Source organism: Larimichthys crocea, chromosome III (genome assembly GCF_000972845.2).
Source record: "Larimichthys crocea isolate SSNF chromosome III, L_crocea_2.0, whole genome shotgun sequence".
Taxonomy (NCBI): Eukaryota; Metazoa; Chordata; class Actinopteri; family Sciaenidae; genus Larimichthys; species Larimichthys crocea.
Window position 1 is genome coordinate 38,599,759 of NC_040013.1, and position 26,167 is coordinate 38,625,925.

The window sequence follows — 26,167 nt, forward strand, 5'->3', positions numbered from 1 at the left end:
AAGATGACATCCATTAACGTAGAAACTAATTTTATCATCAGATATCTTCCTGCTTTATTACTCTAATAAGTTCATTGTTGAGCTGAGGTTAATGTAGTTTTGTAAATGAAGCCCCATATTGCAGATTGTTTATAGTGGCAGAGCTGACAGAGAGCTGCGGGAAAAAAATAAAGAAAGCGAAGCTGCTCTCGAGACACCACCTGAATCTTTGTGACTGACATACTCCCCACACACATTATTTCCAGTATTTGTGTCGGCTGCAAGAAGCTGATTCTTGGCTTGTTCTTATCCAATGCAAAACTAAAATTTGCTATAGTTATTTTTAGATTGAGGTTTATTTCTTACATTCGACAATAGTATATTTTAAATTTGGCTTTAAATGTGGAATCTACATCAGATCCAGGTACAGTAAAGTTAACCAAACCCATAATAATGTCATTTAATATTGATTTTGTTAACAAATTCCTTTGTCTCGCTTTAACTCAATTTCTTCAAATGGCTTTTCTTATTTTCTATGGAGAGAGTCTTAATTTGACTCCATCATGAGTCCTGTGTGCTTATAATCATCTTCATTTCATTTATTTGCTGATGGTCTTGTAATACTATCTATTACGAGACCAACAGCAAATAAATGAATGCACACATTTGGAAAAATCTACTCTCATTTCTTCATCAAAGGCCATATGACAAATTTTTTTTGTGTGCTTCTCCATGCATCTGCAGGCTTCAATAGAACTGGCACCACATTCTATCACCAAGCAGAGAGTTAAGCATTGATGTAAGGGCTTGCACTTTTTTTTTAAAGTTTCTTTGAACTAAACTAAACTCAGTTGAAAACCAAAAGAGAACCTCTAAAGAATCATGTATAGCAGCGTCCACCGCCTCTCTTTGTGTCTCTCTGGAGCATTGCTCTCCTAAGGCTGTAGTTTAGGCTCCTTTCTTCTGTTCTTTTTCACAGTTTTTCATGTGAGCTGTGTTTCTCTCTGTAACGGATGTGACCTGAGCTTATTGTAGAATATCTTTCGCCCAGCCAGTCAGTGTGCTCTTACAGTGCTGATGTCACATGCAGAAATGAACTATAAAATAACTGTTTTACATTTGCGATCAATGTGGCTGCTGTGGTAGAGCGTGTTGTCTAGTATTTGGAAAGTCTCATGTTGATTCCCAGCTCCTTCAGTCCAGCCAAGTGTCCTTGGGCAAGATAGTGATACAAAGAGATAAAAATTGCTCTTGATGGCTGAGCTGTGAGTGTCTGTAAGAACTGTATCACTGATCAGCAGTTGACGCCTTGAATGGTATCCTCTGTCATCAGTGTGTAAATGTGTGAATGAGTCATTGTGACAGTCACATTTGAGTTACATTTCTGAAAATCACAAATATGAATGAATCTCGATCTCTGATTTACATTTCATTTCTAATTTTTTTGAAGTGGGAATCATATCCAAGCTTTACACCCTTGAAATAAATAAACTAAAATTTACTTTGTGAGAGAAACAAAAAACATCTACAACTGAGCAACACAGACAGTGCTTATACCATTGTGTACACACACAACACTTTGATGTCGACATCTAGAGAGTGAGCGGCAATGATCAGTGAATTTGTTATTCTCACCTGTCTGGATGTCATGAGCTTTGTGTACCTGCATAAAGTTCAGCACCTCTGATCATTCATTCTCAAAGCTCAGCCTCTCCGTCCCACTAGAACCAACGTAATCAGTCTCGCTGCACTTCTTAAGTCTTCAATCGTTTTGATCTGAATGTGGCTCTGTTGTAACATCAGGGAATATTGTCACAAACAGCAGACCCAGCTTGCATCCAAAAGTAACCCAGCATCAAGAGTGTTCACCAGGTTGTGCATTAAATCAGTGATTTACCATGGTAAACACAACCTTTTTTTTTACCAGGCCAAGGTACAGTAAAGCTAACCAAACCCATAATAATGTCATTTAATATTTACGTTAGCTATCATTACCACTGTCAGTCATTGTAAAACAGCCTCCCGATCAAAATAAAAGCAGCAAAGAATACAGATTTGGTTAACAAATTCCTTTGTCTCAATATTTTCGAATGGCTTTCTTTTATTTGCAATAGAGAGAATCTTAATTTGACTCCATCATGAGTCCTGTATGCTTATAATCATCTGCACCACATTTATTAGCTGTTGGTCTTGTAATACGATCTCTCTCTCTCACTCTCACTCTCTCTCTATATCTCTCTATATCTCTCTCTATATATATATCTCTCTATACTTCCCTATATCTCCCTCTCTCTATATATATATATATCTATATCTCTATATCTCTCCATATCTCTCCATATCTCTCCATCTGTGGACATGTCTCATTAATGCATGTTACTAACCAAACTTCCCCGGAGTTTCTGTGCTCTGTCGTCCAGCAGGTTCTCGTGGATCGTGGCTGCTGCTGTGATCCTGCATGACGCCCACTACATATATTATTACTGTCATTATTACTACCATATCTATTACTGTAATCATTTTTATCATTCATTATAATTCATTGTCATTTTATCAGTCATTGTACAATATGTTTGTGTTGATTTGTCCTGTACACGTGACATCCATTGCACGTCTGTCCGTCCTGGGAGAGGGATCCCTCCTCTGTGGCTCTTCCTGAGGTTTCTTCCACATTTTTTCCCTGTTAAAAGGGTTTTTGTGGGCAAGTTTTTCCTCACTCGAACCGAGGGTCTAAGGACAGAGGGTGTCACTCCCTGTACAGATTGTAAAGCCCTCTGAGGCAAATGTACTTTGTGACTTTGGGCTATACAAATAAAATTGATTTGATTTGATTACGAGACCAACAGCAAATAAATGAATGCACACATTTAGAAAAATCTACTCTCATTTCTTTATCAAAGGCCATATGACAGATGTCAGATTTTTTTTGTGTGCTTCTCCATGCATCTGCAGGCTTCAATAGAACTGGCACCACATTCTGTCACCATGCAGAGAGTTAAGCATTGATGTAAGAGCTTGCACTTTTTTTTTTTGAAGTTTCCTTGAACCAAACTAAACTCAGGTGAAAACCAAAAGAGAACCTCTATAGAATCATATGGGGGCTTTGAGGTTTCCAGATAGACAGGTTCTTTGTATACAGTAGCAGCGTCCACCGCCTCTCTTTGTGTGCAGAGCTCTCTGGAGCATTGCTCTCCCATGGCTGTAGTTTAGGCTCCTTTCTTCTTTTCTTTTTCACAGCTTTTCATGTGAGCTGTGTTTCTCTCTGTAACGGATGTGACCTGAGCTTATTGTAGAATATCTTTCGCCCAGCTGCCTGTCAGTGTGCTCTTACAGTGCTGATGTCACATGACGTCAGTGAGCGAACGTATGCTGCAGCACTGTGATTAATGACACGCTAAGCAGGGACACAACAGCTTAATGATACGGTTCAAATCTTCAGAGTTTATATTTATCCTGTCAGCGTGAATCCTCCTTGTGTGTTCTGTTCTTTCCTTTCTGTTCTTCTACTCCTGAAGACCTTTATTGATAAAATACCCTCCCTAGCCAGTGATGGCTCAACCAAACAGCTCTTATGTACAAAGATTGTGTCTCTCCACAAAATCTGTAGTTTGAAATCTGTTTTTTTTTTTTTCCCCTGAGGTTTAAAATGAAACTGTCTACTTTTAACCCCCATAGAACCTAATTCTAACCTAAATCTAAATAAAAACCTCAGCCCTTAAAGCCTTAAGTCCAAACCCTGAACACTTTTTTGTAAAGAAGTGATGAGTAGAAAAAATGACCTCATTCTCAAAGTCCTAAAGTCGAACTAGTTCCAACAAAGTACAAGAAATTACACACACACACACACACACACACACACACACACACACACACACACACACACACACACTTCATCTCTCTTCCACAGCTCTTGTTAGCCCTCTAGTGGAAACATTCATATCTGTGTGAATGTGGTTCTGTGTTCTGGTAATTAATGCTGCCATAAAATCGAGCTTTTCAAGTCATTTTGTGATCTGTGTTTATCTGCTAATTAGCTAATCAGACAGAGCAGGAAGTGAAATAATGAACTAATCTACCATCGTTACATGTTACTTCTGCTTGAGCAACAATTGGAGTGTTTAATATTACTATAGCAGTTAGATTTCATTGGATTTTTTTGAACTCATCATTTACTCACAATTACTCTGTAGGCTACACACCGACTGACTGACACCTCCTTTAGTTTAGGTTAGTTTTAGGATGATAGAGGAGATGTCTGATCAGCCACAATAACTGAAAAGACATCAGAAGGAGTAAGAGTTCTGAAAATTTGAACTTATATTTGAAGCAAGCACTGTAGCTTTCTGTAAACATTTGCAAAAGAAGCAGGCAGGCAGACTAATAACCATAGAGATTTAAAATTATGTTCCCAAAACTCACATTTGCATGTATATTATCTAATTCAAGGGGATTTGAATCCTAATGAGGACCGCCTTATGCATCATGAATCCTGTTTGTGTAGGTTGTACTGCAGCTGTAGAGACACTAGAGGGTGCTACTGAATCAGTCATCTGTGGGGTTTTATCTGTTTATTATGTGCAATAGATGACCAAGGATTAAAAAAATAAACGAGTGAGTTAAACACATAATTTTGTAAAGCTGCTGACAATTAAAAACAAAAAAGTTTTAACATTGACCTTTTTTTTTTTTTTTTTTTTTTTTTTTTTTTTACTGCTGTCAGTTGCTCGTCAGTTTCCTATACAGTCCATCAACAGCGTCAGTCTGCCTGGTAACCCACTGTATCTAAGTTATTCTATTATTTCATTTCCTGTGTGAACCCATAAAATACTCAAAACTTGTATGTGTGTAGAATTCAACTCGGACAGAACTCATTAGGTCTGTAACTAATGATTATTAGGTGAATCTGGAACCAACAAATATTTAGCTTTAAAAAAAAAAGACAACTATTATTTGGTATAAACTCCACGCAAAATTGAAAAGCAGCACACCGTCACGGCTTGATCATTCTGTTTATTTTCAATATACATTTCATTTGAAAAATATAAATTCTAAAATAAACCATTTCACCTGTTCTAAAAAGTCACAAAAAGTTAATCAAAAACAAACAAACAAAAAAAAATCCCCAAAACGTATCAGTATTCTGTGTGCTAAAATTAACAGTTTTTTTCATTTCTTGATGCAGATTTTTGTCCAACATGCCAACATACAGTACAACACACTTTAAACTAACTCCACACATAATATGTCTCAGGCATTAAGTCACACTTGTTTCCTGTCGACGGTTACAAACACTGATGTGGAGTATAAATGACGTTGTTCCTTCGGATGATGAACTGAAACAAACTGACAATAGCAAATTAAACACGACGACTGTGATGGTACAATAACATTTTCATTTGCATTTTGGTTGGAGCCGATGTGCCTTCACTTGAGTTGCGGAGGTGAAAGGCAGCTCATTTATCACATAGTTTCAATTTGTTTGTATAGTGGTGATGTAGATAGAGAGGACTTCCAGCTTATAATTAAATCTGTGACCCACTTAGCGCTAAAGGACACACTGAAGCACTTTCTCACTTGGATTTTCTAATATACTGTAATGACAGTGCTCAAGAAGCCATTTTGGCTTGTAGTCTTGTAGGTAATACTGGCTAATAAAAGTCAAGTTGTTAGATCTGAGGTTCAGTTCTTCCTGTACATGACAGTGGATTCATTGGCCGCTATATAAGGAATGCCATCAAGTACAAAAATGAAGTGAAACAACTGCTTTTAAGGATTCTATGAAAGTCTATCTTTACATAACACTCACATGCTCACTCATATGTACACTGAGAAGTTATTGGTGACAAATATACTATCCAAACGTGATTACACTGTAACAAATTGGGGACAAATTATGTGTAATACTGTGCAAAATTGTATTCTGCTTTAGTAGTCTGAGTTAGACAGGTCGGGTTGGGTAAATTGGGTACCAGCCAAAATGTTCTTTTAAAATCAAACTTTCTTTACTGAGCTGTGTCAAAAAAGAATATGTCCTGGAGGCCATCTATGTGTAATAAACCTACACATAACTACCAGGACGAAGATGCCCTCTTGACTCGAAACACTAGAAACCAACTAGATCCCATCAATTGCAAAGTGGACTTGGAAATAACACTTCACAGGCATCGCCCACTGACACTTTAAGACTCGAGGTGCCAGTTGTGACTTTGGGAAATTGTAAGAGGTTTAAAAATCATCCAAAAGCGTCAGCCTGATTGTGGTTGTTTTGATTTCTGCACTAAACTATGTAAAAACACTGAAAGAAGTGCTATATATTCTAACATACTGAAAAACACACAGTGTGTGCCAATACAATTTATCATAACATATTCATTGAAAACAAGCTACAAACTTCAGGCTTGTACAGTAAGAGAAGGCTAACCTCTTTGTATCTGCATCTGTGAATGTCCTATCATGTTATCTTTACATTTTTTCTTAAGACTGTGGATTTTGTCCATAACTTTCCACACAGTGACTCTACAAATGGATTATGCCACACCCTCTATGGACAAAACTGAGCAGCAAACAATAACTCCCTCAGTGTACATACAGTATGCATGATGTTATGAATATATGAATAATAACCTGCTGTGGACTGAAGCTGTTCCACCACATGGAGCTTACATGAATTTGATTTCCTTCTCATTTGTCATATCGTTACCATGAAATTTCATGTCTGGTTCAATCTCTTATAAGCCACTTTAGGTAAAGGAGTTTGTGTAGCACAAGCAATTACACAATATGCACTCCTACTTAGCGTTTAAGTTTGGCTGAGGAAAATCGGATGCTTACATTTAGCTGAACTGTTTTCTAGCCACAAAGAAAGAAAAATGAAGGACACAAGAAAAGGTTACCATGATACACAAAATATGATCATAAAAAATGAAAAAAAAAAGATACAGAAATTGATTTAATTTAAACAAGTAACAAAAACAATGAAGTGAAGCCTTGAAAGAAAGATTCAGAAAATTAGAAAGAGAAGGTGAAGCAATCAAAAGTGATAATAAAAATATGTACCTCATCTGCAGATAAAAATATGCATTAATTAACTGTTTAATTAACTTAAAAGATCTATTTGCACACGTTTCCTTCACACACTATAAGAGTGAATCGCTTGAATCATTTCAACTATACAAGAGGACAGAGAAAATATCAAAACTCCATGCTGTGTCAAAAATCAACATGTTGCATTTGTTTAAAATAAGATTGATCTAAAACAAGAGGTAGAGCTATAAAAACATAATTTTCCTGCTACAGGAAAATATTATTAGAGTAATTTATATATGTAAAAAAAATCAAGACAGATGATATTTATATACTTATATAAAAAGAGCAGAAAGGGTGTTCCATGCGTGGTCAGAAAGTCAGAAAGAGCTGCAGCATTTACCGTTGATCAGCGATATGTGGGATGAGTTGCATAGAAGAGTAGTAAGGAGTTACATTAAACAGTGTTTGAGTCAGAAAACAAAGACCACTGACTGTATAGCTGGGAGAAAAATACCAAGACAAGGTTGCAAAGAAATGGTTTTAGTGCCTGGTGGTGGTTCGCTGCTTTACAGAGACGTTTCAGATCCTCTGCTCTTCCAGTAGAATGAATTAGAATTATCATCGTCTGGGTCCATGTCTATTCTAATCTGAGGCACAACAGACTTCAGCGGACTCATCTCAGGGCTGAAACATAAAGACATGTATTGTTAGGACATGTGCTTGGTTTGGGGGCAGCTTAGCTCAGCATAACGACAGCTATAACATGGCTCTGTCCCAAAGGTAAAATCTGTCCACCAGTGGAAAGCTTACTTCTTGGTCAGCCAGTGGAAACTTAAGGAAGTCACCGCTTCTGACTAAGAAATAGACCTCCCGTAAAAACACAAACAACAAAAAACATCTTTCAACACTTTGTATCTTGATGTTCAGATTAAATGACTGGTGGACTCAAGATGTGTTAGTAACACCAGAACCTTTTTCCACCTGCTTCCGGTCTCAGCACTAAGCGAAGCTAACTGGTTTGCCAGCCAGAGCTACAAGTCATTTACTGTACAAAAATGAGAGTTAAATTAGATTATAGAGTCTTCTGTCTCTGCAATGTGGGATGAGTGTAATCCCTGAGAAGAATATATCTCCCTTTGTATTTTTAATATGATGGCTGAAGGCTGGTCGGTGTGAAATCCTCTGCTTGTGTGATTGATTTATTGTTGTTTACAGATAACTGTTTTTTCAATATGAAAGAAGAGAATCAGTTCAGAGCTTATTAGATCTGCAAACCTTTCTGTGACTGCCGCGTGTATAGTCATTTAGTCTCACTGATTGAGGTAAACCTCAGGGGTGCAGCAGTCGGATGGTAAATTGAATTGAATGTAGCGTGTTTGCGATAATTCCGCTGTGTGGTATTTATGCTTTATTGAGAGAGGTCACTACATCATTGTGTTTTGGTCTCTCATTGCAGAAATACAACCAGAAATGCAGCAGTTTGATGGTTCCTGAGGTCATCTGAGCTCAAAGCAATTTGGCTTCAGTCTTAGTGGGGACAAGATTAGTTTTAGTCTGGGTGGGGGCAGTGTAATGTCATCACTACCAAAGCAACACTGCCCTGTCCGATCACTGACTCTGATGGACTCGTGCCTAAACCAAAGAAAGGCATGAGGCATTTAAAGTAAAGTCAACATATTCCATGTCATTTATTAAGCATTGTCAGTGAGGAGAGGAGTTAAAAGCCCTTTTTACCACCAGCATTAAACCAATTGAAGAAGTGTTTATCAGTAAATTCATATAGACAGCTACTATCCACTAATGTCTACTGACTGAACTAATTTACCCATACTTTACTTGGAGTATTTCCATTTTAAGCTACCCTACACTTCTATTCCACTACATTTATCTCTGAAACCGGGAACAATTAAGCAAATCAAAAATCCCAACTTTTATATGCTATGATATGTTGCTTTTAGGCTTAAACTACAAAATAGTAACATGTGCTTCTTCCACCTCAGTCAGTCGAACATGTTTATAGTTAGTTACCAGCCATGTGAACAAAAGTCAGCCCATCAGCCTGCTCTTTACAGCTGAAGACCATTTGGAAAAATAAATCTTGTAAGTTGTTTGTTGGCATCACAGATGTGCTGTGATCGTGGCTGCTTTTCGCACATTGTCCCGAACACTAATCCTCTTCCAACAGCAGATGGGATAATACAGGAACAAAATGTGACAATGTGCATACAACCCGTGGATTCTGGTCATCAAGAGAGGTTGCGGGCATGATTAAGAAACATAATCTCTTCTTGAGCATCATAATCATCGCTCTAAATATTTGCCTCAAAAACAAGGCTTGTACTTCCTGTTTGATTGCTTTGATCATCTCCTCGAAAGCTATTGTATTTATCACGCAACATACACTCGCCACGTCTGTCTAGATGTAGACAGGGTTAGTTTTAGACCAATAGTGCTACTCTAAATGTGTCTCACTGTTCATCTTTTTGTCTGAATGACATTTAAGATTGCAATAAATGTAAAGCTGACTTTCAAAAAGAAGTTTCAATATTAAGTCAAAGTCAAATAGAGGCGAATATAATTTTGAGCCTTGAGTTGTTTGTATTAATCAACAACATGCAACCATTCAGGTTTCACTGGAGAAATAAACATGATGGAACATTTATTGTATTTTAAACAGATATGCAATTCATTTTTGTAATTCAGCATGTGATGTATACGGCTAAAGAGAAAGATGTTTTGACTGCTCGAATGGATGATAATGTCAGTGCTGAATCCAACCTCATTTTAAGCCACTGGGAAAAAAATGCATTTCTGCTATTGGTAAGCTAATTAGCCTAGCTGACCTTTAAAGTTCAGACCAACATTATATGTTAGCTAGTTAGCTCGCCTTTTAACCTTTCTGTGACCTTTGATGTCACAGTCATGAATGAATTCAAAAAGAAAATCAGTGCCAGTTATATTTATTTTCATTCCCACTTTGCCATTTAATTTGTCCTGCTGGATGAATAGATTCATTGGCTATGAGGTTCTGAACCCCAAACTAAACACACACACACCTCACCTGGACAAACAGTTGGCCTGGTAGTAGCGAAGCTGCTCAGCACGATGTGTGTGATTCAAGGAATGATGGGGACTTCTCTCCTGCAGAACAAAGAAAAGTTATCAGTGTGCATGCAGATGAGATAATATGTTGAATCCTCTGACGCATGCTTTAAAGTTTGCATCTAATCAGGACAGAAGCTGACTTCCAGATACTAGATAATAAATACACTGTAAGCCAATGACCTGGAAAAACTGGAAATTGTAAATGAATGAAAATCTTGACAGACTACCTAATTCTATATTAAAGCAAAAGTTAGATGTAGGTTGCAAATCATCTGTAGTGCAAGCTCTTTTCCCTAAAGCTGAAATAACTTTATCTCTGTTTTGAACAAGCTCAGTGCCTATATCAAAGTCAAAATTCAGCAAAAGCCCTTGGGAAACAAAATGCAGATGAAAATCCAAAGAGGAATTAAAGAGGAATTAAAGTAGGGTTAGAAGTAGGTTAAAATTTTAAAAGAAGAAAAAATGGTTAGGGTTCAGAAGGGAAATAAAAAGTAAAAATCAATATTACTGGAGGACATCATAATCCAGGAGAAAAGTGCAAAAGGAGAAGAAAGCCAGTTAATTTCATGCATGTTTAGGAACACAGAAACCCAAAGGAGGAAAATGTTAATATCATGCAGTGAGGGAAAGGCAACAGGCAACACAACATCCACTCTTATCAACAGAAGAAGTCGTCAGAGACATAAGTGGGAGAGTCGAGCAGGATCAGTAGGAAGAAGTAGTTTCCCTTCCTCCGGTGCTGCAGGTAGTTTGAGTCTACTCACTGTCAGAGGCTTTATCACCTAAGAAGGGCTGCTGCTCCATCATTTCCATGGGGATTTTAATGCTGGGAACATTGTCATTGTAAGGACAGTCAGACTGTTGGAGAGAGGAAACACACATCCTGAGACAGGACTTCTGGGTGGTGTTGGTGAGTTTGCGTCAGCACCCACACACCTCACGCCTTCATTACAAAAGCTGTGACGACCTTCACTGTCAAGTCATTCCACAACCCTTTCTTTGAAGGAAAAATACAAACAGCAAGTGTGATATATCCCGAATCCTTGGGTTCATTTTATACTCCCCACAGGTGAAAGTGACAATACACATAGCATCTCTGGTGGAGAACTGAGTTGGAAAATCAGACGTCTGATAAACCTTTCTGCCTGTCTGAATAATACCACAGATGTCAAGCTTCAGTAGGATTCGCCTCGAGAGAGAAGTCATTTCAACTAGACTGTACAGGATATATACACAACTGACAGCTTTACACCAGAACTGCACAAATGCATCGCTCACTGGGCTGTCAGTCACTTGTCAGTCAGACGACAAGTGACTTCCAGTGGCCAAAACACAAGCCAGAATTAGCAGGATGTTTATTGTTTCCACCTAGCAGGCATTCATGTCTCATTATTCATTGAAAATAAGACAGTGGCATTTGCACCATTTGTATATATATAATACTTTAGAGTTTAGAACTTACTTATCAGGGAAACTACTTTATACCAACTGAACATGAGGGGAACAAAACTCTTCAAAACCTTCAAATGGTTCATGCTGCTGCAAAGGAAGAATAATGGGAGTTGGGAGCAGGACTGGAGGTTGTTGGTGAGGTTGATAAACTTGGAAAATGGGTGGTCGTGTAAAACGAATAAGAAACTGCAGAAATACAAGGCATTAGCTTGATTCTGCAAAGGTACAAACTTTTTGCATTCACATGGGGTTCAAACGTTGAAATTGAAAAGCCTTACGTCTTCAGCATCGCTGTCTATGCTGCCTCGCTTTTGCTTTTTCTTCTCGTCCTCTTTCTTCTTCTTGTCCTTCTCTGGGATGACATCATCCAGGAAGCTGAGATCATGCTGGGAGAACATGTAGTCCATCGCTTTTCTGACGGCTACCAGAGCAAGGATCTAAAACCAGGAGGACAAGATGATTAGAGTGAATTGGGAGGTGACTGATTTGTTGAATTGGTGTCTTAAGAAAATAATCGGCTTGGTCTATGAAGTCCTTCCCATTAAACAGGGTTAAAATTCACATATCAAATACGGTCAAATCACATAATAAAGTCTTGAGGACTGCATTTGTGACCCTGAACTGTAATTATGTAAAACAACAAGACAACCATCTCTGTCATATCATAATAACAGTCCTGAGTACAAACGATACGCTTCAGTCAGTCTGAGTCTAATGTCAAGCTGACTGGATCAAGCCGTTTTTATCTCTGGTCGCTCACACTTATCTGACTCCACTGTCTCACTCAAGTTTACTGACTGATTATAAACTGGAAAAGGGGATTAAACCATATAAATGAATTGACTCCTGGTTACAGTTACAAATATGCCAAGATTTATGTTCTTTTCTGTTTCCATGTCATTATGAAATATTAATTATTTGTTATGCTTTATTCTTGAATTCAAGCATTTGAGCAGGTCAACAAAAACACTTATTGGAAACAGCTGCAGCATTTATGGCCTACATTGACACATATGCACCTGTTACATTAAAGTCACATGATAACAACTGAACCTGCATAAATCTACAACAACTTAGTGAACACCTTCTGCTGATGAAAGCCACTAGAAGCTGCTGAAAGTCCAGTAAGTAAAAAACTCACTGTCTGAATCGTAATATTAAAGTCTCTTACCATGACAGGGAATATAATAGCAGCCACAGTGGACTTGAGGATCCAGAGCATAGCCAAGCAAAGGACCTGCAAGAAGGTGAAAAGGTGGACCTTCCTGAGGGGAACGTGTCGCAGGTAAATCAGGTCCGGCTGATGCTTTGCTGGCATGAGAAGCAGCTTGAGACGATCCATAAACTATAGACAGATAAGGGTATAAACACAGAATGGATGTATGAAGGCATCAAACAATTGGTCACTGCTTTGCTTCATTGTTACTTGGATACACAGACGTTCATTATAATAAAGGTCAGGAAAAAAGATTTGACCCACAAATGCAACTAACTAATGTCTCATGAGAAAAGTTAGAGGATAATCTTAATCATTTGTATTAACATTTACCTGCACTCCATTGAGAGAGGCAACTCCCATGTATAGGAAGACTCCATAGAGCACTGGCATGGGTATAAACTATGTAAAAACAGAGAGAACAAATAAATAAATGCATCTTTTAATTTTTTAATATGATTAACGGACAGATACAAATCAGAAGACCATCTCTGTTTGATTACCTTTAAAATAGGAGCCATAAATACAGACAGTCCTGTCAGAAGGAACACACACACACCAGTGACCCTCTGCTCTCTGCAAAAATAAAAAAAATAGAAGGGAAAAGAACAGTTATCACAAAACATATGTTTGGTATAATTTTGCCTCTTTAAGAAAAACAGCTGATTGCTTGAGCTCAGTCATTTTAACAGGTCTCATTCAGTTTAGCTAAAGCGAAGATCCCAACATTTGTAGGAAGTTCAAAGTTGGTGTAGATGTTTCAGTGTCTTGCAAGATGAGAGTTTGTTAGTTCAGCTTACAGCTGACATGTAAGAAGTCTCTGGAGGACGTCACAAAGCAGACATGAAAACAAACCATAAAAGAGATGACCTCTAAAAACAAGAAAGCCAACCACAATGTGTCTTTACCATCTTTTAATGAACAAAACCTGCCATGTGTAGAAAATGTTTTAACTCCCAATTGTGGAGTCACTAATAGACAGAGAAGTGGATCTAAAGAAGAGATTATTTGGTAGTTTTCTTGCCTTAAATACAGTTAATACAAGAGATATAAGAGACTGACCGTAATACACTAATTTATTGACGGGGCTCCTAACTTTTCCGAGCAACTCTGTGATATTTGTTGGCATCTCACCTACAGATGGCGCTACAGCAACAGGGTGAATTTAATTTACTGTGAATCAGTGCCCATGAATCTCACTCCTTCATAATACTCTAATATTCCTGGACAGGATTTTGGTATTCTCTAAAATGTTATAACTGCCATCAGCATCATTGTTTGTCATTATATATGTGTATTTTTATGTGAATCCAGATGCAGATATAAAATGTAACCATCATCCATTAATAAAATGCTCAGTTTATGATTTACACGTTGTAATGTATTGCAGTGGTCTCACCTCACACCCAGGAACTTTGGCAGCTCTCCAGGAGCCGATGTTTCGGTTTCCATCTTCAGACTGTCGATGTGAGCGATCGAGATGACGGTGGCGGCCACGTACCACGGCAGGCCCATGAAAGAGCAAACCGCCAGCAGAATGGCCACCCAGAACAGATCCAGATGGTAACCTGCCCCTTTCTGGTACAGACCACAAACACATGGTCAAAGGTCATGTATGTGTGTGATCAGGCATAGACAGTACGCACAGCTGCAGACACAGCCAACCTAAAACCCAGCAAACCGCTCTTATATGGTTTGACTGTATAATATGCAATTTTTTACTCATTTCTTATGCAAATGTTGAAATGTTTCACCAGTTATCTTTAAAGGGAACGTCGCTGAACTTTAGCAGACTCTCTGAACATCTCAAGTAGCTTTTCGAACTGAACTGTGTTCAGTCACTGCCATGAAACATCTCTCACTCCCATGAGAAGAATGAAAACAATATTTAACTACAGTGTGAAGGTAGCCAGTGTCCTGTACAACCTGGAGTTTGTTGTGGGAAATTTGTGAAAATTCTCACGTCACATAAATCAGGTAAGGCAAATGGAAAGAAAAGGTAAAAAACCAAAAGCTTTTACTTTTGAACCACAATGAAAAGTTTCTAATTTAAACACATTACATCAGATTCAAGCATTTCACAGCAATTTATTTAGTAGATTATGCTCCAATAAATATTCTGGTCATGTTCTGAGACACAAATGCTCTCCTCTGTAGTACAAGAACTCAACAGAAATGACTCCCAACCCTCCACTGCCTCACTCACAAACAGACTTTCAGCTCACGGGTCACAATTCGCCACCTGGCTTTGAAAGGTTTCTTATTTACCTTCAGCTTGTGCTCCTTCCTGTTGACTATCACAGCAGTAATCTGTTGGTCCATGAAGATCAGTATAGTAACCAGAAGGGCAGGAAGAGCTGACGCCAGGTAAACCCACCAGGGGTTTCCTCCGAACGGGGGCACGAACCAGCCCCGGTTAGGACTTGTTGGCTATGAGGGGAAGAAGACAGAGGCTTTAGCACATCAGTCAACTTGACAAAGCCACATTTGTGGGGGCTTGAGAAAAATTATGTTTGCTTTTGATAAACACAGTCACTCTCCTCTGTAAACTATAAATCACTTTATAGATGGATATGTAGATGGGCAGAACAGGGATCATACCAACAACCCTACATTTAATTGTCATTCCCTCCACCATCTAAGCTACTGTTGCTGTTCCGTACCTTTAAAAGAATCACTGCTTTGAGTTATTTTATAGCATTTATATTCTAATTATAATCTATTACAGTTATATTAAATTTTATAAATCAATACAGCAAAACAAAATGCACTTGAGTTGCGTATTCAGTATCAACACTTACGGAGCAGGGAAGGACTCACCTTAAATTCAGTTGGCACAATGAGTTTGGGAGTATCGACTCCTACAAGCATATCAACTCCACAGAAGATGAGGATGGCTAGGATGATGGCAAAGTCACTGATGAGTTTCCTCACCTGGGTAAAAGTTAACACAAATACTTGTCTGTGACGTGCTGTTCAAACATTTGGACACCTATTTCTTGGTTTAAATTAGCTTAGCGTGGCTGGCTGTGACTCACGGTGGTGGGGAAAAACCGGCTGGTCTTGAACTTCTTCAGACACATGGAGGTCGTGTAAGTGCCAAAGAACAGGATGAAGGACATGAGCGTGATGTCTGGAACAAATCCGCAGGCATTTCCCACCAGCTCGCCTTTGTACTTCAAACACTCTGATTTTGTGAGCGATGACCACGTGGTGTTCATTGGCTTCACATTGGAAACAAAGATCATTATGATTATAAAGAAACAGTTATTCGTGCAAATTAGTGTCCCAATCAAGCTGTGACAGATACAATTGTTGGCTTTCAGGTATTGAATGATGTAACAGCTCTTGATAACTGTCTCAGACTTTCAGTGTTTTTAACGGAAAGAGAGATAAAGACAAGCCCAGTGTCACAGTAACCTCAAAATGGAAACAATGTGCTTATCAGACTGTTCTATTTTCCTTTTTACACTGCTGAACTGACAAACACAACACAACTGTCTGTTTCAATTTTCTCTTTATCTCGCCACTTGTGGCTGGTATGTGAAGATTGTCAGACCAAAGTCCTTCAGTTTGAACACTGACTGAAGTAAATCAGTGAAATATATTGTTACACCTATGGTTGAGCGTAGCATAGATGAAGCATCCCATAAACTATCAATAAGGATAATTTTGGAAATAACATACAACTTACCAGATCAGTGTTGTTCCAGTACCAGATTGAAGTACCTTCTAAAGGATCACCGATGTCTGTGCTGTTCTCTGCGAAAACACAAGAAACATCCTCTCAGCACACACGTTTTAACACATTGCACACTTCATCCTGAGTTTTAATTAATTATCTAATTTAGCATGTTAGGTAATCTTAGTACCACCAATGTATGTAGCAAATTTCCAGTTGCTGTCAAAAGAATTTACTTTGGGGACGTCACTGTAGCTTAGTGTTTACTGTCGGTGTTAAACCAGAACTTTTCTGTTGATGTGTCAGCCACTCACTCAACAAACATAAGAATCTGTCATTTCAAATAAAGAGGCTGTATTGTATTAAAGTCAACATCACTGGTATACCGATATTCTGTTGCTCCTTCCTTGTATTGTTACAGTTACAATTACAATTACAATACAAACTGGGATAGTTTTTAGAGAGACCATGTCATAGACAGGATGTCAAACTTGCAACAGCCATTTGGTTAATTATCAGTGAAGTGTCTTATTGGCATCTGCGAGTTAAACACATGCACATACACCAATGTCAGCTACATGCCTCAGATTTAAACAACATCTCACCTAGAACAGAAGGGGCCATACAGAGGCAGTCATATTGTGTGACATAATCCATCCTAAATTCAGAGTTGATGGGATAGTGGTGAGCTAATTTGATCATCTTCTTGAAGGCATCGTAGATGAAGATGAAGCTGATGAGACAGGAGAAGCCCTCCTCGGTGAACCGGGTGAAATACTGAACCAAGAAGCTGGCGTCGGTGGCGACGAGCAGCAGGCAGAAGAACGCTGACCACAGCCCGATCCACAGACGGAACTCCAGGTAGTCAAATGCATTATCTCTGTATGAAAAAAACAACAAAGTATTAGAGAACCACTTGTAGAAATAAAGAAAAGGTTTTAGGGATGCAGTAGTATTGCAGTAATAGTATGCAAGTAGATGTCATAACATTATCAGAATAAAGGTGTAACTTTGAGGAAAAAGGGTCAGCGTTTTTAAGAATAAACAGTAAAGTCATAATATTGAATCATTTGACACATGAATGTCTAACCTGTTTACTGTATCTGTCTTCAAATACGACTTTGCACTTTAAAGAATTAATATCAACTTAAAACTCAAAAAGTCTAATTTATTTTTTCCAGTGAAAAAATATAATATAATAAAAATATACTCTGCACCAGCATGACTGACATAAGTATTTTTGTGGAAACTGGATTGGTTCATACGGTACAGTTGTTAGGAATAAGCATGTTTGGAGTTTCTCAATCAAAGTTTAGTGTGATAATAAAATACTTTTCAAGCTCTAAATCATCTATGAATAGTAACCGGGCCTCTGGAAAACTGAGAAAATGGAGAACATACCGGCTGAAATTGAAGAGCAACCGTTCAAACACAAGAACAGGACCAGTGCTGCTGAGGATGGTGAGAGGCTGGCCAGCCAACAGGCAGAAAACAGCCCCGGTGATCGCTGTGCCCAGAAAACTCTCCAACACGCCCTGCACACATAGGGGAGAGCAGTTAGGGAATAATTCAGAGCACTCTGCAAACTGTTAAAAAGTTCAAATCTCAGTCTGACCTGCATGTTTTCTGTAGCATCTCCCAGCAGACCACCGAAAGTGATGGCGTTTGTCACAGTTCCCAGGTAAATAAACAAAATGGCCGACAAGGCCTGAATGTGAAGTGCATCTGTGAAGTCACTGACAAAAAAAGGCAGTTTTCTTTTGATGTCAAGTACGAGGCCCCCACAAAACCTGAAAACACAAACACAAAAAGTTATATTTTCTACCAAAAAAAAAAAATCACAAAAACTTACAATGTGATGTGGCCTTGATTATGATTTCTTACCTTCCAGTCTTCTTTAGCTCGTCCCCTACAGCATGTCCCCCTCCTCCGTGACCTCCATCATGGGGCATATCTCCATTCATCTGAGAGTCGCCTCCTGCATACATGTTCTTCCTAAAATACGCACAGTTTTGTTCAGTCTGACAGGGTCTTTACCTCTGATTAACAGTATATTAAATAAAGAATAATGAAAGCGGGTCATAAATTTGAACATCTCACATATGGGCTGATTTTGACACAGCATGCTGTTCTTGAACATCGTGCTGTAAGTGGCAGCACGTTGTGCAGCTTTTCATGTGTTGTCAGCTACTGTTACGTGATCAAATAGCCTGATTGATCAGGGCTCCCGTGAACAGCTGAAATGTTCCTGCTTCACTGAGTAAAACTGCGGCTTTAAATAAAACCCACTGCTGCTCTTTCATAATTGAACACTGTGCTGTACACCTGCACACACTTCAGTGATTTTGCTCCTGCTCTTCTATAATGTAATGTAGTTAGTGCACACACAGCATTCAGTACAGGTGCAGATCTTAAATGTTTAATGCAAGGTGGTGTTTTATTTTTAAAAGTACTTTTCCACTGACTGAAACCTGTTACATATGCTGCTCACTGCTCATTGTAAACATGCAACCAGCTAAAACAGGCATGTTTTTATTGCAGTGTGTGTGTGTGTGTGTGTGTGTGTGTGTGTGTGTGTGTGTGTGTGTGTGTGTGTAAATGACTTTAATAATTGACCAGCAGGCTAATATAAAGCTTGGAGTGCTTGTATAATCAGTGAACACGTGTGGTTTCAGATAAGATCACAACAAGGAAATCTCTCAGGGGGTTTCACCTTTGGGTGTGTACATGAAATGTTTTTAAAATGATTAGACATGCCAGTTATGAGAATACATCCACAGACAGTGAAATGAAGTGAGGGAATATTAAGTGCTGTATGCGTGCTCTAGTAGTGTCCTTAAAACCTTTTGTTGGAGGAAGGCAGTGTTTTCGGAGGCTCTATCCTGATGGCCGGATCCCACTCTCCAGGAGGAAGCACGATCACCTCATCCAGGAACTCATTGATACCAGCCAGCAGGTCTTGTCTGTCCTTGGCCTTGTACGCAATGTCATGAAAGACCTGAACAGAGATAGAGAAGGGATAAGGCATTCAAAGTGTGAAAGAGACCTCTTGAAGCATACAAACTGTAAAATCAGATCTAAGCAGGTAAGCTCTTACACACAACAGCAAAACAATCAGGTATAAATGCACCAATCTAGATCTAATCACACCCCAAAGTCTCTGAAGATGGACAGAGATGAATCTTATCAATAAAATATGAATGTGCTGTGCAGCACCAGCTCACAGGCCTTTAGAGTTTTCTAACTTTTTAGAGAAGTAAACAAAGTAGGAGGCAAAATACTATTAGGCAACTTGAACGAGACTCGTGGTGTACAAAATGATGTGATGTTATAAATACAACGGTACCATCAACAGCTTAAAAACAACCAAAGAATCAGAAAAAAAAGTATCAAATAATAATGAGTTGACATACATAGTATGTACAGTTTGGATAGTATTCTGGATGTCATTGCAGTGTGAGATGTTCCCCTCATATTGTCTACTCTGTACTTGTTGATAGGGAATAAGCGTTACATGAAAATCTAATTTTGATGTGTGTGAGCCAGAGTTTCACTGTCAGGATTTAAATACAACACAGATGATGTGCATCAATGGAAGTCCAACCTCATCTGACATCAGCGTGGCGATCGCTCTGCCGATCTCATGGTACGACTTCCCTTTGCCTTTGGGACCAAGCAAGATGAATAAAAATCTGCAAGTGGAGCACAATCATTTGAATTAATAACCTTGTCCGTGTGCACTTTTCAGTAACGGATAAACCTTTGAATTAAGGAATATAAATCAACAATAAAACAAGATAACAGAATTACTGCATGAAACACAGTGCAGAGTTCAGGTTTAAAATTTACATCCGATCAGGTGTCGGGTTTGATAGCGTGACCATTAAGGTTTACAGCATTTTTATTTCTGTTTTGACTGCAGGGCTGCTGCATATACCAGCCTTCCATTCAAGTACCTGACAAGTACTTTCAAAACGATATTACAACAATAAAACTTTCAGGTTATATAAAGTATATTTTTTAAGATTTCTGTCAGGACTGATGCATCTTCCTACATTAAACTTTGAATTCCAGGAATTCATAAATAGGAGCTAGACATGAATCTCACACACCTTGTGGGAAGAGGAACCTCTGTTAAGGCTCCCAGCATCACAGCTTGCTGCAGACGAACAAACGCCACAAATGGCGCGTCCAGGAAATCCACCTCCCCCACCAGCACGTTGGAGGCCTCCGCGTCTCTCGGCAACTTCTTCATGAACTTGTTCCTCAGCTAAAAAGCACAAAAGAGATAAAAAGGATGAGACGTTAAATGTTGAGTTCACACCAGCAAGCTACCCGGTACAGTCCACGGCGAATTAAACAACCTATTTCAAAAGGGGACAATCCCATTCAGCTTAAATACCAAACCAGGAGACACCCGTGGTATCTAAATAAGGCTGTATTTCTTTCTGTCATGAAGATGTTGAGATGTGTAAAGATGGAGGTCAGACACCTGCTGAGCTTCACAGGTTCAACATTTTACCTCCAAAGTCCTGCAGCTGTGTCTCTGGGAAGCTGTTTGCCAGTTTCAGCTCTTTATCTGATGATTCCAATGTGTTTGAAAGGAGGAATATGTGGAGTATGTGGCACAAAATTTGCTCTTTGTGTTTGTGCTTGCAATTAAAATTTCGAGCATCGAGCATTTTATTACAAAACGAGCAGCAAAATTTCAGTGAACAAAATTCAAATCTGTGAGGGAAACACATTTACTTTCATTCTTAACTATTCTTTGCACAATATTAATGTCTCTGTTTGATTTGCTTGACTGGTTATCCTTTATTAATGCTAGATAAAACTAAACTTTGAGTCAAATTGAAAATTCTAAAACAACAGTTGAGTGTAGCACCCAGAGAAAGCCGCCAGGGTTTGAGTCAGTTTGTTAAATATTGCAATAAAAATACCATCAGCTGCCATTTCATGCCCATCCATACTTCAAACATACTTTAACCTAGGTAGAGTCTATTTCTGTTTTCAGTCCAGGAGCCATTTGCGCACATTATAATCACGCCACGATCAAGTCTACTTTATAAGGTGTTTCTTATGATAAAGAAGTGGCATTCTTGTGAGCAGATTGAGGTTATTGATAAATACAACTTCAAAGACAATTAATCATAAACATCCAGATAAGATTGTCATGGAAAACTACAGTGTTATTTATTAACTTGAAAACAACAGAGAGCAAGCAGGAAACATTTACTAAGACACAGCCAGCGACTGTTTATGAGACCTCTGTGCTTTGGATGTCACATAAAAGTATGTTTTACACAAGTCACTTAATTATTCTGTTGTCTTAAATAAATTTCAGCTCTTTTTTTTTAACTGATTAATTAAAAAACAGAAATTTAATTAAAAATAAATTCTCACCCCTTGATCACCTCAACACTCAGTCCATTCATATCAGCTACAGCAACTGAACACCAAAAAGATCAACAACCGTCAACTGTTTGCTGTTATGAATTTATAATCATCTCAAAAGTATTCAAAACATTCCTCAACTAGGTGTCCTGTCTGCACAAAGCTCTTCGTGTACTGCGTTTCACCACATCAAAAAACTGATATTTTCTTCTGCAAACTAACGTTAATAAAAATGAGTGTCTTACAGTAAATATGATGCAATGTGGGAGGAATAAAGGCCGCAAAGAACTCAAAGAAAAGAAAAAACCTCTAGTACGACCACCGTAGTAAAAATACCTATCCAAAACATGTCAGAAACATGCCTTCATCCAGCCAAAGCAAAGCCGAAGCCAAAAAGATGACATTTTGAAGATACAATAGATGCAATTTTACTTTACTTTAACTATATGCAGGCTCTACTCACCCATTCGGTCAGTTAGTACGTTTTCTGACACAGACTCTTTATCATATTCATGAAATAATATAGCATTTCACATCACAAGGGGGTTAATTCAATATTTTTAAATGTATACTTTCTATTACATATTGATTCACTCACCACTGGCACACCACATATGCTTCTTAAACCACATATATGTGCACAGTGGATTTCCTTGCCCGTAGTTTAAGTTTATCCTCAGTGTTGTTTCTATTGCCTTGTTTGTTAAAAAAAACTAATTAACTAATTAGTATTGGATGATAATAAATGTGCCAGGATTTAAAACCCTGACTAACTGCCAACAACACAAATAGTCAGAGAGCGGCTCTGTCATTTGTCTACAACGACATAAAGTAAAAAATAAGTTGTTTTTTTTTATCCTCTTTGGTACCAACAGACCAGCTGGCTGTCTATCACTTGTCCTCATGCCCGCTGTACCCAGATCATGTACTGGTAGGACTGCAGCCTTCAACCTCTGAGGACTGAAGTCCCATAAACTTGTGACATTCCTCTGGTGAAATCCAAACAGATCCAATCAGGTGCTGTTGAGCTGTCTTGGCAGTGGGTTTGTCTGTAAATGATTGAGTCAAGAGGTTAAACCTGTGTAACCGCACACCTTGTCCTGTGTCCGATCGCTGCTAATCCACGCCACACTGCCCTCATTAACTACGTACATCTGAGTCAGTTCCTGCCCTGTTTGATTCTCAAACAGCATGAGCCAATTATCTCAGACATGAAACCTGCTTGTTTTTTTGGCTTTCCACACCTGAGTTGTAAAACTTGCATTTAACAAGGTTTGAGGGTTTGTCCATATACATTGTCACCAACTTTAAAAGGTTAAAAAAGATTATTTCTTTGGTAAAAAAGTAATTCCAATGAAAACTGGTTGTTGCTCTGTGAATCATCAGAATTACATTATCTGTATGGTTACATACCAAAAGCAAGGGATTTTTTTTAAAACAAACTAGAACAATGTCGTCTGTGACTTGAATACATGTGACTTTACAGTGTTTGTAATTCAGCTATGCATCTAGTCTTAATCTCCAGACTTTGAATGTGAACCTGCCCGGCTCTTGTCTCTATCTTGACCTCCATCTTATCTCTATGAGGACTAAGTTATCAGACATGTGGCTAGTGTGGAAATGATTTCTTGTCCACAGAGAAAACTTCTGAATGATATTTATAGGCTGAGTGCGTGTGGAAGAGCTTCAGTTTAGGAGATGTGCTTCCTGTCCAGTTGTCCAGTTGTTTCCTACTCTAGCTGTCCCACAGGAGGACTTACTGGATCGGTCTGACCTAATTCTGGTCTCCCAGAAGCCTGGTCTGGGATGAGACCATATAAACAAAAGGCTGCTTTAGAATCGACAGTGTGATGTAATCAGTCTGAAAAACACAGACACCGGTTGCAACAACTCACAACGGCAGCTTTCTGCAAAGGAAAAAGTGGTCGATAAATCATTTGCCGCTGCTCCAAAAGCCATAAATCCACTCAAATTGTAAAATGAAATCAGAAGTGAATAGTGAATTAGTCTATTCACAAGCCCCACAAAGTGTGTCCATTGGTGCCTGCCAAAAATGTTAATACAGCACTGATCCAACACCTTCCTGTGACTGGGGCTTCAAATCCAATTAAATTTATACAATCTAAAGTGAGCTACTCTCTTAATATGTTGTAGAAGCTACAGTATTTCCTCTGCTAAGCAGCTGATGTTGTGATATTCTTTTAGAAACACACTAACCTATAAGCAAGACAGATAAGATAGTGAGAGCCAAACAATACCCGTGGCTTATCGTAAAGCTGCAGTGGAAGTGGGATTCAAGAGTACAAGTATTTGTGTGTATTTCCATTGTCATTTAATCACTGAAAATATTTCCCTCTTTCTCTTTTCGAGATTTTCAGTCTAAGCATCATCCTCGGCCACAACAAAATCTCCACACAGACCTTTAAAGGAAAGGTTTATTCATTCACATTTTTCTACAGACTCAATAAAATGTTCAGCTGAGTAGTGGTATTACATAAGCAACATGAATATAGTTTTACAGACTTGACTGAGGCAGGTTCAGAGCAGCTACAGCAGGCTGGGTGATGACAACAGCGGATGGAGCAATGTACTTTAGATGAATAAATGTTATTTTGGCCTTGAACCAATGACCACAGTCTGCTCTGACTGGTTTCTCCAGCACTACAGTAGATGAAACTACATCAGCAATTCTGCCCTCGCTGTTGAGGTGGACTAGAAAGAAGACAAACTTGAAACAAAACAAGAAAGCATTCCAGAGATGCTGTAAATGTCATATTATCCCTAAAAATATGTTTCAGGAAAATCGGCTATGCAGTGCCTGAATAAAATTTTATTTCTAATCCATCAACTTCATTAAATGTTCTAGCACTGCCCACAAAGATTGACACATAATCTCAGCAAATTATATAACAAAAAGAGAGGTTGACTTACCTGGTCTTTTTCCGGTTTGTCAGAAATGTCACTCAGGCTTCTGGAGGCCAGGTTCCGGTGAGTTGTGGCGGGACTATCTGTTAAAAACATATCAGCCCTGAACGGTTAGATCTGCTTCACCTTCACCGGGATATAAGAATGGATAAGAAGGCAGAGGCTCGAGAAAAGACAGTGGCTCGGACAGTTTGCTCAACATGCAACACCTGGAAAGCATAATAACATGCAAACCAAAGAGAGAAACATAAAGAGATTTTATATATATCCACAAAGGGTCTTTGATAAATGCTATAATCCAAACTTTAGGTACGATACTCAGTATCTGATCAGAGTTTTTTCACGTCAATGTCTTCCACTAAGTGCTTTCCTCGTCTGAAGCAGGTGGACAATAGACTCTGAATGGGGCTCTGCTGACTTTTGTTTTCAGCTTGTCAACTCCAGCGATTTTACAGACTTGACAGCAGAACGTGACCTTACTTCAGTCCTGGAGCTGTCAGAAATAAGAGGCGGTGTCCAGAGAGGTACGAATCTCAACGAGAGCAAATTCTGATGCCACTGTACCCTTTCATACATCTGCCCCCTGAGTATTGTGGGTAATAACATGGTTGTCAGTATGATGCAGCCAGTATAAATGATGACACTAAAGAAGGGATAAAAAAAATAGGGGACAACTAAACATAAGGGAAATACATAAGGGATGAAGTATCAAATCTAGGCCAAATATTGCTGTGAAATATATTTTTTGGGGGGGGACACCTTAAAGCAAATAAACTGGGTTTGAAGGACATGTGGGGTAAGACTACGCTACAGTTTGGACACGACTACATTCAAACTGCAGTTTTCTAGTTCTGAGGCAAACATACAAGCTACTTGATATCTTTAAAGATGCTTCAGTTTAGTCAAAATTCAAAGTAATAATCAGTGATCAGTGGTCTGCAGTGTGAACATAGCAGGGTCCAGTGAACTTACTAAGCCAGTCCATGCTGGTACTCTTTTGGGACTGCAAGTCCTCCATTGATATATGACTGGACAGGCAAGTCACAGAGTTGCCAAGAGGACTGCGAGCTTTTAGTAGCAGCAGCAGGTTAGTAGACCCAATCCAGGGAAGCAAAACAGGAGGAAAAAAGAAAGATGGAAGGGAGAGAGTTGAAAGACAAGCCCACTGAGCCGTAGAGATTTGTTAGAACAAAATCAAGTGGCTGTTAAGAATTATCTATTGTTTTATCTGTATTTTTACAAGCTGTGTCATTAAATCATGGCACCATGGGTCACTGGAAAGGAATACTTCAACAGGATTCAAACTGGGTTTTAATATACTGGATGATGTACTTTATTCTTGCAAAGCTGTAATAAATTAATGATTACTAGTGAAGCTTTTTTATCTC

At 38.7% G+C, this 26,167-nt stretch overlaps 1 protein-coding gene across 3 annotated transcripts in view; it reads right to left on the reverse strand.

Moving 5' to 3' along the window:
* Positions 1–6,605: 6,605 nt before the first annotated feature.
* slc4a4a (solute carrier family 4 member 4a) overlaps positions 6,606–26,167 on the reverse strand; it is a 44,974-nt gene continuing 25,412 nt past the window's right edge. For 2 of the 3 annotated variants that reach the window (XM_010736563.3, XM_010736561.3), the window contains exons 8-27: positions 24,786–24,862; positions 20,573–20,730; positions 20,065–20,152; positions 19,304–19,458; positions 18,345–18,455; positions 18,076–18,250; positions 17,862–17,995; positions 17,066–17,340; positions 16,473–16,540; positions 15,817–16,002; positions 15,599–15,712; positions 15,047–15,208; positions 14,178–14,356; positions 13,282–13,354; positions 13,112–13,180; positions 12,734–12,907; positions 11,841–11,999; positions 10,875–10,968; positions 10,067–10,146; positions 7,560–7,689 (exon numbers count right to left, since the gene is read on the reverse strand). In XM_010736563.3, the coding sequence (XP_010734865.1) occupies positions 10,103–10,146; positions 10,875–10,968; positions 11,841–11,999; positions 12,734–12,907; positions 13,112–13,180; positions 13,282–13,354; positions 14,178–14,356; positions 15,047–15,208; positions 15,599–15,712; positions 15,817–16,002; positions 16,473–16,540; positions 17,066–17,340; positions 17,862–17,995; positions 18,076–18,250; positions 18,345–18,455; positions 19,304–19,458; positions 20,065–20,152; positions 20,573–20,730; positions 24,786–24,862 (2,495 nt within the window). In that variant the 3' untranslated portion in view covers positions 7,560–7,689; positions 10,067–10,102. Of the gene's footprint in view, positions 7,690–10,066; positions 10,147–10,874; positions 10,969–11,840; positions 12,000–12,733; positions 12,908–13,111; positions 13,181–13,281; positions 13,355–14,177; positions 14,357–15,046; positions 15,209–15,598; positions 15,713–15,816; positions 16,003–16,472; positions 16,541–17,065; positions 17,341–17,861; positions 17,996–18,075; positions 18,251–18,344; positions 18,456–19,303; positions 19,459–20,064; positions 20,153–20,572; positions 20,731–24,785; positions 24,863–26,167 lie in introns of all 3 variants that reach the window. The other variant, XM_010736564.3, reaches the window with a different exon arrangement.